Raw genomic sequence first — 16,435 nt, 5'->3', positions numbered from 1 at the left:
TAGTTCACGCAGGGCTCCTCCAACTTACCTGTGGCTTGGCAGAAGAGGTGGAACGATCCCCGAGCACTAACATGCTGTGCCTGGTCATTTAGGAAAGGTTGCAACAACATGACCTTTAGAGGGTCTGTGCTAGACCAAACATCAGGCTTGATACTGGTGGGTGAAGGAGGTGGACCACATCCCACACAAGACAAAAAGGAAGTACCAGTAGGAGGGAAAGGTATAGGAGATGAAGCTGTGTGACAGAAGAGGACAGAAAAGAAAGAAAAAAAAATGGTACTAAGGAATAAAGTTACAAGAAATACATCACACATTGAAGAAATAATGCAAAAAGACAAATGAATTTTAGAAGGGTTATAAAAGGAAGTATCCCCAGAGGCCTAGGAAAAAACACTTTTCTCCTTCACTCACATCTTTTTCCATCCATTCTATCCCCCAGAGGGTTACAACCCAAGTAAATAAAGAGAAGAGAACCTGCTCCAAACTGGTGAGAGTTTTCTTTTTTTCCCCCTTAAAGGAAGCCACAAGGAACATTAGCACTTGCCATTAGGATTGCCATTAATGTCAACTTTCATAAAAGTCAAAGTCTAATACAATTTATTTTAATATTTATTCTGTTATATGTACATAATTAAAAATAGAAAAATAAAACCGAACTGAATCTTATAAAATATAAACTGTTCACACTAAGATGGTTGAAATTAAAGTTTGCATGAAAGTTCAACATAGAGAAACAGACTAGGTACACTGCTATTTACTGTTTAGATGCACTCCTAGCAATATTTACAGAAAGATGCAGTGAGAGGGACAATTCTCTCTGGAACTGTACCACACTAAATGCTTTTAGAGACAAACAGTGCAGCTGTGAAGCAGAATTAGAACAAATGCACATTTTCACTTTTGCAGACACGATTCAAATGAACAGTTCAAATTACTGATTGTTTGAGGAGCTCCAGTTTCAGTCTCCAGTTGCATAAGAGATTAGAAGATGTCATCCAGAAAGGGTGACGCTGCAAAGATGTGTCACAGGAAAAGAAGTTATTTTCTGAATCAGAAAAAAGAAAAAAAAGAACATCCCCAAAGTTTTCTTATCAGGCTGTATCCTAACAGTCCATTCCAGTGAGTTGCAAGATGAGTTACTGCAGGGAATTTTCAATTCCTTTTTTGCTTTCACAGTGCAAAAAACCTCTCTCAATGTCACCGCGAAGTGACAGCTGCTTGACTGTACTGTTTCATTAAAAAAATAATCAAAAGAAAGTGGAAAAATCCAATGGTGTACAGAAAAAAAACCAAACAGGTGACTATGTCCAGCATGGTTAAGGAAAATAAAATGTTTCTAAATCTATCATTTATTCTTTTCCCTTCTTACTCCAGTCCACAAGTTTTATACTGATACTGTTACCTAAATTTCTAGAAAGCAGCGACAAAAAAGCCTTTAAACAAGATTATCCCTGAGAATCTTACACAAATCAAGCCAACTATATATCCCCATATTCTTTAAAAGCTAAGATACTTAAAAGTTAATTAACTTTAACCAACTAAAGAAATCTAGCTTGCCAAAACACAAAGCATCAAATGAAAAATAATCACTAGAAGCAAAGAAAAAATGTCCCAATTTGGACAATAGTCTATAATTTACCAATCTGATAAACTAAACTTAATTTCCAATTTGGAATGCAAATTAAACTAGACCTTTTTTTTAATGGCAGCTAAAAGATTTGCAGACTGAAGTACTTTATAAAGCCAACTAAATTAGTTACTTTTATCCTAAGGAAGAAAACGGCCAAAAAGGAGTGGGCAGCTGTTCACCAGCGTTAAGTACTCCATGTGTGGGTGAGAACCAGGAATAAACAAATGGGGATCTGAAACTGGCCATTTAAAAAAAAAAACCTGATACAACAATACAAGATGCTATGGTCTGCAGACAAGAACACTGCTTCTGTATCTGGTGAGATCTGAATGCGAATTGGCTTGCTGTGTAGCTGAAGCACGTAAAGCTCGCCTATGGCTCAGTGGTCACAACCATGTTCTCGGTGCTCAAAAATAGCTTTAGTACCACGGTTAATTTCCAACACAAAACCAGTGGTGTCCTTCAGTCTCCCTCCACATCTGAGTCAGCATACTTGAGCTCACACTTCACATCAAAAGGTTTGTCCTTGGCCTCCCTGGGCACCTGTGCGTCCCTGTCCTGAAGCTGTCCATTCCCACAGTCCGGCTCCGTCTCATAGCCGGTGTCATGCGCTGGCTTTGGCTGCTCCCCGCTCTGGTGGCTGACGCTGCCTTGCTCCACCAGGGTTTCTTTCACACTCTGTTCACAATCAGAAAAATCTGACTTTGTTTTTTTCTTGCCAAGCAACATGACTGAGCGAAATTTCAAGCACTGCCCTGGCAAATACCCTTTGTAACAATTGTAGGAAAGCAGGCACAAGAAGAGAATAAAAAAGAAGAGGAACAGGAACATCAACAGGAAGTTATCATTTGACTTCAGAAACATTGTCTTTTCAGGGACTGTGTCAGGAAGTGAATTGAAAAGCTCTATGTTGGAAGTTGCACTTGTTAGGACAGGGCCAATGGGTTTTGTTATTATCCTCGCAGTTGTTACTGGTACAATCTGAGTGGTTGAGGTTTGAGCAGTAGGGCCCTCAGTTGATACAGCTGACACTTTTGGTACTTCACTATTACCTTCTATTGGTGCAGCTGCCACAACTGGGCTTGCTGTAGTATGCTGGACTTTCTTCAGTTCCAAAACGTGCTTAGCCAACACCTGAGAGAATTTCTTATTCTTCACTTTTTCTTCTGACAGACACTGGTAAACACCACTGTCTCCTTCTGATAAATTGAAGATGAGCAATGCCTTTTCCAGTAGACGGTATTTGGGACTCTCCACTCTCAGTACGTCATCCCTGAACTTCCAAACTACCTGTGCCAGATTGGACTTCTGAGAACACTTGAGCTCTGCTGTGCTCCCATGCTTGAATGTATGCTGTAGCGAATTCTCTCTTACTTTATCTGGAACACCAAAATAAACGTGCAAAGTATCAGCAATGATTCCTGTTTGATCTACTCTCCACAGTTTCATGAGACTGTGCTAGTCATAACAGAAACGCAAAGACTATGGTGCTAAGATTATCACAAGACCAAGAAAAGAGCATGCAAGTCTCTGTGAAATACTAAACTATAGGTGTGTACAAAACACCAAAACAGATTACAAGATCAGACACCTCAAACTCCAAAACAGCTTCCGCTTCCAGAAAAGCAGGAGACTTAGTTGATCCAAATTGAGTGTGCCTCTGATATAAGTCATCATTTGAAAAAAGATGCTCAACTTCATATAACTTTCAAACCAATTAGTATATTTTAAGTAACAACAAAATGTTCAAGAAGAAATTTAATTTTAAGAAATTTAAGTATCAGTACTCAAACTCTCTTCTGAAAACATCAGTAACTATTGCATACCTACAATACAATACGATAAATGAGCAATATAACTAACAAGCCAAACTCTCATGGTTGCCTTAGATAAGAAATGAAAGCAGAATAGTGTACTGTTTACTGCAGTACAAATGTTCTCTAACACTAGTCTTCTTTAAGATCTCCACAATCCGATGGCAGCAACACGCACGAGAAAGAAAGGACCTGCAGCTACTTGTCTTCAGCTGCTCTCTATGATGTATTAAGCCCCCCTCTCCTCTCAAAATGATGCTTTTTTCAGCATCATTTCATCTGATCCAGCAACAACAATCAAGCATTTAATCAAGACTCACAGCAGAATGTCAAATGTTATTTTTTCAGAGACAGTGACCTCTGTAGTAGAGGTACTTATGGTAAATAGTACTTTCATTCACGAGGTGTTGTTGAGGTACCCCCATTCATTTCAGAACTTTGTGCACTGCACACTGAAATGTTCACAAATACAAACATTTTAAGACAAGATGAAGGCTGTATGGATGCTCAAATACAAAAAAAAAAAACACAACAGAACTTCATACATATTAAAATATAAATGAAAATCTAGATACAAGTCTTTCTTATTCCACCTAGATAAGTTAAGTAGCTCTTCACAGAATGTAACTCACCAGAACAAGAGGATGCGTCTCCACCTATGTTCTGAATCCAGTTCCTGTAAAAGATAGTGCAAGTATGACAGCTTCAAATGTTATTCCCATGTCAGTCCATCCTCTAATGTAAGATAAATTTTATCTCATCTAATTAGCACAAGCTGACATTTTTTATATAGGCAATTAAAGGATAGGAGGAAGCATGTGTTTGAAAACAATAAGTTAAAAAAAAATCTTATTAAGATAAGGTAAGACAGATACAAAACCAATTGCAACTATAGTCAAAGGCTGCCATTACCTTTCAGTTTCACTTTCTTGAAAAATATCAACGCAAGAACCCTCAAGAGGTTTCCAAGCACAGTAAGGATCCCTTGCTAAAACACAGTCAAAACAAGTGGTGTACATCTCACAGAATGCCACAGGAGATTGAACCACACCAGAATTTGAACCAGCGTAGAGGTATCTTCTGCTCTAAAAACAAAACCAAACAAAAACAAACAAACAAAAACCCTCACATAAGCAAGCCTACACAGTCAATCACATTCATGAAGCAACTGAAAAATTATTAAAAGAGGTGCATACATACTTGTATGTTTGTAAAAAACATTTTTAAATATTTAGTGACACATGAAGTGAAAATAAGTCAAAAGAACATAAAATTACAATCAATACACTTTATAAGAAAGGAAAGTAACTGTCTAACTGTGGCTCTTGTATATCAGTTTTTTTCCATAGATATGAATTCACTGATAGACTTCATGCAGGGAAAGACAAGCACGTGCTAATGACAAAACTGCAGTGGATACATCCATGCCTGAAAAGGGAAGGTTTCTATACTGCTCCTACATCTGTTAATCCAAAGCAACTCTTTGCCTACTAGTTAGGTCTCTGCAGCCCCAGTGTCAGCCTTGAATCTTGTAGTTGCTTACTTGCAGTTACTTCCTTGAATCCTCTGCAAGAAAGAACTGTGAATAGCATTCAAAGGAATGAATGTTGGCATAATGGTTAGCAAAAGAGGGATGTAAAGAGAACAACTGCTTTACCAACTGTTCCTGGGGATCTGTAAACAACTCTCACACTATGTACAACAGGAAAACATTCACACTTGTTCTGATCATCCTTGTCATAAAAGATTGAAACAGATGAGTGAAATAGGCAAGTATCCAAGTTCAAGGAAACTGATGACTAAAGGTACACTGAATTTACTCGCCACTATACAAAGCCTTGGGAAATAGGTTTGCCCTGCAAAGAAATACCATAAGCAATCTACCATCTAGAATTTCTCAGAGATAGTGCATACAAAGCCAAATAGCATGCTCCAACTTGGCAATGGATTTACCTCCTCCTGAGTTGAATACCAAACATATCAGCACTCTACCGCAGTTGTCATGGCAAAAAAATCAGATCTAAGCAACAATTGGCTTTTTCTGTATTGAAGCTGCACAGATTTTCAGTATGGAGAAATGGCACTTGGGGGTGCCTTCTCCACTCTGGCAGGATGAAAGCTGTCACAGAGCAATAACAAATCAGAGCAAAAACCATCCTAGTAAAGCAAGACTCTTCCTAAACATCACACCCATGGTGAAGACTTGTTCTTGATGTCAAGAACAACTTCAAGATACATGAACAAACAAAAACGTAGGGCTGCATTTAGACTTGGAGGCTTACTGTTATGTTTTTATTTAACTATATGAAGAGCTATTATCATGAGAACTCAGAAGAGGGTAGTCTCTTTTCTTCAATGCAATGAACACAAGAACATGCGTTTTTGAGTAAACTAATGAATGCTTCATTGTGGCTAACAGAAGTCTCAAGGAAGATCAAGCACAAACTACTTTAGATCTCTCATGTGTGGAAAACTTAAGGAAAACCTAAGGAAAAACCTAACAAAAGACAAAACTGAATCAAAAAAGAAATGCACATTACTGGAAGATGGGACTTTCAAAAAGAACTAAACTTCAGAGACATACATTCAAATGAAGTCTTTCATACTAAAATTTGGCTTAACACTAGTTTATGCTGGAGTGTCCACATAAATAAATTTGCAGCATCAAAACATGTAGGGCTTTCTAGGAAAAGCTTCCCCTGGTTCACTGCAGTCTGTCTGTCTTTCTAGTGTTCTGTTGGCTAACATTTAAGCCAACAGGGCTACACTGCATGAGGGTATCAGTGCCTTGACATTGTTCACAGCTGGTACATTCAGGGAGTTCATAAAACAAGTGGAGAACTGAACAGACCATTGCAAAAATCCAGACATCTTTCAGTCAAACAGGAAACAGGAGCTAGAGGATCAGATGTAGGCTCATGTTACTGACAGCAACCCTCTGAGCAAGGTGAAGATATATGAGAGTCCGAGGCCCACTGTCAAGAATAGGAAGTACTGCTCACCTATTGTTAATCAGTTACTACTGTATGCCACTACACGTACCAAATCACAACTGTAAGAATAACTTGCTCTAGGTGACCCTGCTAGAGCAGGGGTTGGACCAGATGGACCTACAGTTGCCTTTCAACCTTAACTATTCTGTAATTCTACACCCTGGCCAGTGTGATGAATAACAAAGAAGAACAATAGATTCCACTGAAATCTGTGAAAAAGGAAGCTTTTAATTACACTGACTTTGACTTGCCTGTCAAGAGTATACTCTATTTTCACAATATTTCTTTCTGTTACAAGGACTACTACACATGCAAGATGAGCTGGAAAGAATTCTGGCATAAAGCTCTTTTTCCATGGAATTGATCATGTTGGAATAGCTGCTTTTAAGATATCTTGGCAACATTCCTAAATCCGTAACATCAGAGCATTTACTGATAGCTGGGTACTTACTGAACGTCAGTAAGATTATCAGACGCTTTTATTCTTTCCTTAAGAAGCTCAGAAATTTCACCAGTTGAAGAGTTTGATGCTACAAGCTATCGCTTATGGTAATACTTTTGTAGACATTTATGGATCTGCATGTCTGAGTGAACAGAGCCAGAAGACTGGAGTACAAAATACACAAAATGATTATTCTCCGATTGTTGAAAAATCACTCAACAATTAAACCCAGTGATTGTTCAACAATGCAAAACTTCACTGTGTTTGGAGCCTGTAACAAAGCTTGTGTCCTCCAGCTGTGGCTGAAGCCCTGTCTGGCTGGCATGACCTCACCAGAAATCCTTTTCAGAGCATTACACTAGCAGCATTACACTAGCAGCAGCACCAATATGCTTAGTCTCCTAATTAATCTTCCAGACAAAACTAGCCTGATAACTCTGGAAAAGCAAAAATCAATTAAGTACAGACTCTTCAGTTTGTTAGAAAAGACTCTATCCACTAATGTCTGTTTCCTCAGAAAAATATTTTCGCTCCTGTATTTATTTCCTGGGGATTTTTCCTGGCCTCAAGGGGTCAGAATTCTTACATCACTCCTAACCTAAAAATCTGTACCTCTAAATACATTACAGTTTTTAGCTCCTGTAAAACCAGTGACACTGCACACCTGCATTCCCATTCTACAACCACACATACTTTTCCCAGATCCAGACAACCTCAAAAACTTGAGATCTATCAAAAGCAACAGAAATTATCAGGGAAAATAATGATACTACTGCAGAAACTACAGTTCTATGATCTGCACTGCTTCATTATGATTATTTTACAAGATGGTAGATAAGTTTTACAGAACAGAAAAAAAAGAAAAAAGATGAACGCTGTGATGTTTGTAGCACCTACTTTTTTGGATGAAAGTATGAGTGTTTGAACTGGCTCAAAGTTTGGGAAAAGCTGTGTTTCTTCAATAATATGCATTCCATTTTCATAGCTGATAGCTTTGTGCAAAGCTCCTTGATCTGCAATAACATAGCAATGTATTTAAGTGAGATTCTTAAAATAAAAAGGCAGGTAAAAATGAACACTTGTTACAGTTTGTATCATTTATACAGCTGAGACTTCACATCAGCCTGTGTGGTAAACATTATACCTGCCTCTGCAAGGAGTTCTGGAAAAGGCCTTCTGAAATTAAGAATGGCTTTCAGGGATTATCTCCTGTATGTTTAGGCAAAACACTACCGTTTTGCAGTTTGCAGAATGGCTTAGGTTGGAGGGTGTCTTAAAGATAATCTAGTTCCAACCCCCTGCCATGGACAGGCCTGGAACCCACTAGAACAGGCTGCTTCTGCACAGGGTGCCACCACACCTGACCTTGAATGCTTCCAGAGATGGGGCACTGACAACTCCTCTGGGCAGCCTGTGCCAGTGCCTCACTGCCCTCTGAATAAAACATTTCTGAGTAACATCTAACCTGAAATCCCGCCTCTTGAGCTCAAAGTCTCTCCCCCTCATATTATCACTTTTAGATCATGCAAAAAGTTGGTCCCCCTCCTCCTTGTAAGCTCTCTTTTAGAACTGGACACTATGAACTCTTTATGAAGCCTTCTCTTCTCCAAGCTAACAAAGCTCAACTTCCTCAATTTTTCTTCATAGGAGTGGTGCTCCAGCCTTTTAAATCTTCATGACCCTTCTCTGGACCCCCTTTCTCTGATATAGCTTCACATTTTCCCTGTACTGGGGCTCCCACACTTGAGGACAGTACTCTAAATGGGACATCAGGAGGGGACAGTAGAGGGAGACAATCACCCTCAACCTGCTGGCCACCCCTCTTTTGATACAGCTCAGGATACTGTTGGCCTTCCAGGCTGCAAGAACACACTGCATCAGACCTCCAAATCCTCTGCAGGGATGCTTTCAGTGAGTTCTCCCAGTCTGCACACATCTGGGACTGCCTCGACCCAAGTGCAATATTTTGCATTTTGCTTTGTTAAACCTCATTAGATTCTCATCTGCCCACTTTCCAAGCCCATTCAGGTCCCTGTGGATGGCATCCCTCCACTTCTATTGTGTCAACTGCATCACTCAGCTTGGTGTCATCAGTGAACTTGCTGAGGGATACACTGAATCCCCTGTCAACATTGTTGATAAAGTTGTTTTTTTTTCAGTTCTCCTCCTGCAGCAGCTCCTCAAAGCAAGCAAGGGTCCCCATGTACTTATTGTGGCTCCCCATTTTTCTATGCAAATACCACATACTGTAAAAATATTGTAAATATGTAAATATTTTGAGTTTCTGTTAGAGCACACTTCTGCTTGAAGAATAAATACATTATTAAAAAGAATATTACGCAGAACTTACCTGTACTGATGAACATAACATCATATATTGTACCATTGAGTGCTCTGACTCTGTCTACTACAATCTGGGTATATTTCACATCTCGCTTTACAAGGCGGGGTCTGTCTCCCACTGGAGTCACTGAATCATCCATTAGTGGATGGTCTTTAACAAACTGCAGCGTTTTGTCTGGTAAATTCAGAGAAGTCATGTAGTTCAAGGCTCTGGCTTCACTGTTTATACACTGTTATTTAAAATAGAAGAAAGAAATAATAGAGAGAAAAGCAAATTACATCCTAGCAGCAGGTACATGCATTTTCTTCTGCACATAAGGACATTACTGTACATTATACTCATCCTGGAAGGTACTCAAGTTCCACAGCACCTTGGTTTCAGCAATATGCTGATCTCTAAGCAAATGGTTCATATTACATTTTTATTTGGACCCAAAATATATTACAGGAAAATACTTTATGGATTCCTGTGTTTCTTAACTACTTTAACTGTAATCCTACACATCAGTTGCAGTAAGACAATTACAAGAAACACAAGAGTGAAAGAGACCCAGGACTATGAGCATTTTAACATGCACAGCAATACCTGGTGGACCTAGTAAGACAATGCAACAATTTTTACCCTTTTGTTCACTTGAACTAAAAAAAATCTCTGATGCTCCCTAAGGTATATTATTATTTTTTTCACCACTAGAAACTTAGTAATGAAATAACAAATAAATAAAAACTGCAATTCACTCTATGGTATGTTTAAAAAAACACTGATTCCCAGATTCAATAAATCACTTGACGTGTCTTTCAGGAAATCTTTACAACACAATACAAAATATATCATGGCAATCTAATAACATGCTTTAGTAGGGCTTTTTTGTTTTTACTGTATTTTTTCTGTTTGTTTGTTTGCTTTTCTAGTTTCTTTACTCCTGTGCATCATATCCAAATTTACAGAAACTTACTGCACCAGGTCGAGGGTTAGGAATCTCCCCATTGTACCGTACCCACTTGGTATGGGACTGTTCTACTGTAGCACTCTGCATATACTTTCCTTTTGAGAAAACTTCTTCTATAGTAGACAAATTGTAGGCACACACGGCTGACAGTCCCACATTATTCCTAAAAATACAGGAATAATAGAAAAAAATAACCACAGAAGTAATTCCTTGATTTAGCAACTAGTTGAGATCAAAAGTATTCATCCAGAGAAACACTGTAATAGCACACTTACAGCTGTGGGGTAAAGACTCCATATATCACTGGTTCCTTCAAGGTTGGAGACTTCAGAATAAAAACATCATTGATGATATTGAAAATTAAATTCTTATCAGGAATGGTGCATATCAATCTGGCCTTGAGAAAAGAAGTCCATTTTTTCTGCAAAGTCCTTAATCCTCCTTGGTCCCTCTTTTGAGAAAAAAAAGAAAAGTGTCTATGAAAATAATTAGACAGCAGTTTTGCATTTAAGAATCACAGCTATAAAGCTACATATTTTCTAATTCTTTTCAAACTTTTCTAACTACTATACTTCTTTAACATTTCACCTACAGCAACATCAAAAACTGTTAATGTGCTCATATACAGAAAAGTAAGGAAGCCATAGAATTTATTTATTTAGTTATCGGAGTCAACAGAAATAATGCAGAATGGTTTTTGTCAACATCTGGAAATAAGATGAGACACTGTACTTCTAAAAGAACTGTACTTCAGCATTTGAAAAACAGTTGAGTAATGTACCTTTATAAAACACAAATGCTTACTAGAACAATTAAAGTAAACATGGAGGTATTATACACATCCTTTTAACTCAGTAACAAACTACCACATCTGTTCTCCGACATCCAAACAGGAATGATTTATACTGTAATCTTGCCAGATGTACTTACATGTCTGATATTAACAATTTCACTAGGAAAAAAATGCACCAATGGCCTAATCCTGTGGGCAGGTACCACCTTTATGAAGAATCTATAGTACTGAAAGATAAATTTACTAGACTAGAAATGTCTCATAATATTTAATTTGTGAGTTGCAGCTCTGTTATATTTCTTTACAAAAACAGGCATATTTGGACACTACTAATAGTTTTTTGTTCATTATCCAGTGCTTTTATGCAAAGAATTCAAGAAAAAACTGAACATTTAAATAAAAATCCCTTTAGAACTGCAATTCACCATTGATTCCTTTTACTAACAAGCAGCAGCAATATCTCTCTCATGTTCTGTGATACTCCTGTTCTGAAGAGTGCACAAGCTGTTGGCTGGCAGAGGGCCATAGTATTAAATTCCATGTAAATCTGCCTCCAGCTGCTTGTTTAATGGAAATTTCAAGGGCACTAACTTGCTATTGATATTCTGACTTCCATATTTAAATATAGAAGAGTAAAGTCAAAATAAAACATTTCAACTTAATCAAAATGAAATGGCTAGGTAAGTTTCCTGTTGGAAAAAAAGTACTGAGGAAATTGATAACATTCCAATCAAAAGGGTATTTTGTACTGGAAAAATATCTTCTTCCATTAGCAAGATTTTTAACCAACACTACTTGATTGAAGCAAAATAATTGAGGTTTAATCACACTAAGTGTGGCAGAATCAGACTGCTGGTGACTGTCTTGTTTGTGGCACTGGCAGCTCCACAGAAGTCCCATCTGCTATTATTAGCTGTGACTACAGGAGAAAATGATTTTGCTTGCATGTGGCTGCCTGAGAATAACTTGAATCTTTGACAAACTTTCTATCTGCTCAACAGCAACTCAAGCTTTTTTTTTTTTTTTTTTTTTTTTTCCCCCAGGGGATTGTAATTAAACTTTCAGTTTAAAAACTAGAACAGAAACCAGAGTCCTTTTTTTGGCCATTGTTGTTGTTCTCCCACACCCCCCAAGGGAGGACAGAACCCTCATATGTACTGAAATTTCACCACCAATTAAATTAAATACTAGTTTCCAAAGCAACAAGGAGACTTTGCCAGTTATAAGAAACTGGTTAGAACTGCTATTTCAATGAGATGAAGTTAAACCATTTCCATTTAATTTACAATAAATGTCATTTTTTCACTAAAAACAAAATCTACTGTTATTAGTAAAAGACAATTGAACCATATCTCACCTTGCACACTCTAGCTATTCTTGGAATCATAAGTTTTCCAACAAACTCATATTCCACAGACACCTCAGTGAAAAAGAAGTATATCTTGTCATCTTCTCCATCTGTGCTGTTTTGATCTGCTCTTACAACATCAGCAAAAACAAAATTTGGCTCTATAAATATGAAGAGAAGAATTTTACATTATAAACAACTCTTTTAACTACATTCTCTTGAAAACTCTCTAGGAATTTTCTTCTCACAGACCTCACACTGCGTTTAAATGTTCTTCAGTTACTGATTTGCCTACACTGTTTGTTGTTGAGCCCATGATTAGCACTTCTAAAAAAGTACAATTGTGGAGGAAAAAAAACAGCTATTTAACATACCATGCTTTAAAGATCTCTAGTACCTCTTAGTCTGTTATATCTCATTACTCCTCATTTTTCACCTATATTCAAACATGATTTTCTGATAGGCCTGGATACCTGTCCTCCATCACCCATCTCTCCTCCCTGATGCAAACTTAAGGCAAGGCATATGGTATATTTCTGTTCATTCGTATTTAAGGATAGAATTAGCTAAAACAGACAAGCAATGATTTGCCAGCACCTACAAATCTAGAAGCTGGCTGGACACATATAAAGACCCACACAGTCCCACAGAAGAATTGTAAACAAATCCAAAAATACTAACCACACTCCAAAGCCCTATTGGTTTTCAAACATGCATATACTCACTGTTGTCATTCAGCCCCCATGCATGAAATTGGATATAAGATTTAGGTTAACTCCATCTTGTAAAACAACTTTATTTCAACTACATGTACACAACACCAGCCACTTAGTATTTCTGCTGCTAACTGAAATACCAAATACAACAATAATAACAGGATGTACTACAAAGTCAGCATCCTCTCGTATTTGGACACTGTGGGTTTTTTTCTGTTGTTGTTGTTGCTATTGTTTTGTTGGTTTTTTTGTTTTTTGGGTTTTTTTTTGACAATATGCTGACTTCATGATTTTAGTCTTTTTTGGGCCCAAAGTCACAGAATTCTGGGAGTTCACAAACGCCAATTCTGAAAGTCAAGAAATGAGATAATCAGGAACCAAGAACATACTGGCTTTAAAATATATATGTTAAGGACAAGGAATATTCTTCTTACTGCATCACAAGTATGTTGTATCATAGCAAGGACAAACAATATAAAATAAAACACAGCACTTGTCATTGAAAGTCTGTGCATCTCCAAGCTGTTTTCATTGTTCATGCTGATAAAAGTTCTGAAATTTTAAAGAGAAAAAAAATTCTGCTAAGGGCACATACCGATATAACAAAAATCACCCTCTTTGAGACAGTGAACAATTGCTCCTTACCACAGAAAGGAAGCTCAAACTCTTTGTCTGAATTTGTCACACTGAAGGAGGAAAAAAAATGTGATCTGGTGTGCTCTCACACCCACTTACCATTAAGCCAAGGTATTGCATATTCTGTTCTCAGAGGACTCTGATGAGAGTTCCGTGAAATAATAGGTTCACTTCCCAAGAAATTGTAAGAAGTCCCAGAATAAAGCTCCTCATCTTTAAAACAAAAACAAATATTTTAAACTTTCTTATGCACTGTATACCAAAAAACGTGCATAAATATTTCAAGAGACTATGTTAGCTTAAACTTCTCACAAGAAAAGATAAACAAGTATTTCCTCTCAGTTGCCCCAGACGTGTCTTCTATGTCTATATTTCTACTGACCATTCTCAGAGCTAATTCTTTTACACTTCATTCATTATTTCTCTAACACAAGCACCTGGCAAAAGTCAGCACTGTTGGTACTTTAACATGGTACTTTTACTCTCCCTATTGAAACATTATGTTTATGTATCAAAACGTATCTAAGAAATGCCACAGAAGTTTTGGAACTAATTGTTTTTCTCTCTTTATCATTCAAATAAAATAAACAATATAGTGATTGAGCTCTTCTTCATTTCCTGTTTCACGTTACTTCGAGCTTCTTTTTTTTTATGATCTTGTGACACCATGATACACCTATCAGCTCTAGTCTATCTCCATCAATATATAGTCATCTAACCACGTGATAATATAGTTGCAATATATAGTTGTGTTTCACTTTCCTGTTCCGTTTCACCGTGTGTCTTAAGGAAAGCTAAAAGTTCTACTTGTTAAAATTATTTAAATGGCTGTAATTGGTACTATAGAGGCAGTAAAAATACATTTAGATTATCCAGACTAAAGCACTTGAAAATTATTATATTGAAAGCTGTTGTTTTAAAAGTTGCTTCCAGAAAAGTTTTCCTATGTTCTGCTTTTAAGAAACACATTAGGGTTGACCTCGTGAGTATTTTTATGTCTACTTACATGCACAGTAAAGATTTAGAAACTATCTTAATAGTGAAAGACCGGAGAACAGTAGTGGAGAAGACTGAATATTTATACATCATAACGAGGTATGCAATGACTGAACTTACCAACCATAACAGATGTGTAACTTTGAGCAGGATCAAATGGGCATCTGCCTTTACCATCTTCATTCTTACCTTCAAGCTCAAACAAAATTAAATTCTGCAAAAAATTAAGTTGAAAACCACAAGGCAACCATTTATACTCTTTCATTCAACCAACTGAAACACACAAAGGTAACTAAATCCCAACCAGTAACAGACCAGTAACTTTCAGTGAAATGCCTATTTTCCCAAGATTATAAAACCCATACAAGTTTTCAGAAAATATGATCAAGTATAACAAAGAAAAATAAGAAACTGAGGGAAGTAGCATTAAAGAATAGACAAAAAGTTAAATCCAGCATAGAAGGAGAAAGATAGGAAAGAGAGATCTGCCAAAAAAAACCACAGAATATGAAAGGCAAAGAAATTAGATGATGAAAGGCAAGAACTTGCAATTCTTGAATTACTTTGCACAAAAATCATCAGTTTTACTAAGTAAGAAGGTTTTCTGACTGCTTAGCAATTTTTGTGACTGTTATATTTGTTAGAAGGGGTATAATTTAGATGTATTTTTCGAAAACAACAGAATGACTGCTACTTTATAAAACTTCTAAAAATCAAGGGAATAAGGATCAGAAAGATGATCAAGAGCTGAAGCAACAATATCGGGAAAATAATCACTTATACTGTGTAATGAAGACACTGGAGGCTAAGGACAGTGACTTCTGGCAATATTCCAGGGCTAATGGCAGATGAACTTAAAGGCAGGGGAGACAAAAAAGAACAAAGTTGAACATAATTACAACATCTCTGAATTTCAGAATCGTTAAGAGACACAGTGAGAAGAACAGAAGAGTAAGCAATGAAAAAAGGGACGTTTGATTTTAAGCTAAGACTTCATTCTAAAGCACTCAGAATTATGAAGCTATGGCATTGCCAGAAGCAGAGACAAGACAAATAGGGACAGGAATATTAGAAATTTCAGGAAGATTCAGTACTGGATGGAAGTCACAAAGAATGTCATTTCAGTTTCAGAGAGTACTTTTATGCTAATGCAAAATGCACAGAGAACTACAAAAAGCAATGAAAGAGTAGATCTGCTGATAACTAAGCTGAATTAATAATTCAGTGTTTTGAAAAGGGAACAGTACAGTTTATTTCTGTATACTAATAATCATTGTGAGGGAGTATAATGAATATTTCAGAAGCTATGACAAGCACTGAAATTGCAACACTATTTGGGAAAAAAAGATTAACTCATTGTTTAGATGAGTTGCTTTTTTGTTGAAGTTTTTCTGGGTCACAAAATCTACATATTCTTACCAGGTAATCACAAGTTGGCTGAAATGCATTAGTACCACACACGTAGAGAAAAGTATCGTTTAGCTGTTGCAGGACACGCACATAGTTACGGCACTCAGTCTGTAATAAAGGACGAGAGAAGGGATAAACCATAGCTCCACATTACAACATAAATAAATGAAGTTGTGCTGTCAATTCTGTTGCTGCTATTCATGCCACATCATGACAATATGGAGTTTGAACAAAGCTTTAAAAAAAGGATGCCATAAGGCAAGCATGTTCAACCTTGCTGCATACGGCCCAGCACAGCTTGCTCTGCAGCCCACAACCTGCTCCCACGCCTTCATGGCATCAGCTCTGCCCCAGCAACTGGTCC

At 37.2% G+C, this 16,435-nt stretch overlaps 2 protein-coding genes across 8 annotated transcripts in view; one reads left to right on the top strand and one right to left on the bottom strand.

The window, feature by feature from the left end:
* Positions 1-2,891, top strand: part of SECISBP2 (SECIS binding protein 2) — a 43,023-nt gene extending 40,132 nt beyond the window's left edge. The window contains exon 18 of the mRNA XM_031605464.2: positions 2,804-2,891. The gene's annotated coding sequence lies outside the window, so the exon portion shown is untranslated. The remainder of the gene's footprint in view (positions 1-2,803) is intronic.
* SEMA4D (semaphorin 4D) overlaps positions 1-16,435 on the bottom strand; it is a 93,728-nt gene that overhangs the window by 10,547 nt on the left and 66,746 nt on the right. For 5 of the 7 annotated variants that reach the window (XM_090131363.1, XM_031605466.2, XM_090131359.1 and 2 more), the window contains 11 exons: positions 16,081-16,179; positions 14,782-14,875; positions 13,765-13,878; positions 12,323-12,474; positions 10,448-10,623; positions 10,179-10,335; positions 9,230-9,452; positions 7,777-7,892; positions 4,357-4,529; positions 4,077-4,120; positions 339-3,009 (listed from right to left, as the gene is read on the bottom strand). In XM_090131363.1, coding sequence (XP_089987489.1) covers positions 2,093-3,009; positions 4,077-4,120; positions 4,357-4,529; positions 7,777-7,892; positions 9,230-9,452; positions 10,179-10,335; positions 10,448-10,623; positions 12,323-12,474; positions 13,765-13,878; positions 14,782-14,875; positions 16,081-16,179 — 2,265 coding nt within the window. In that variant the 3' untranslated portion in view covers positions 339-2,092. Of the gene's footprint in view, positions 1-338; positions 3,010-4,076; positions 4,121-4,356; positions 4,530-7,776; positions 7,893-9,229; positions 9,453-10,178; positions 10,336-10,447; positions 10,624-12,322; positions 12,475-13,764; positions 13,879-14,781; positions 14,876-16,080; positions 16,180-16,435 lie in introns of those variants that run through there. The other 2 variants (XM_090131362.1, XM_090131361.1) reach the window with 1 other exon arrangement.

Source organism: Phasianus colchicus, chromosome Z (genome assembly GCF_987193195.1).
Source record: "Phasianus colchicus chromosome Z, bPhaCol1.hap1.1, whole genome shotgun sequence".
Taxonomy (NCBI): domain Eukaryota; kingdom Metazoa; phylum Chordata; class Aves; order Galliformes; family Phasianidae; genus Phasianus; species Phasianus colchicus.
Note: the sequence above shows the minus strand (reverse complement) of the source record. Positions and strands in the feature narration are given on the sequence as shown.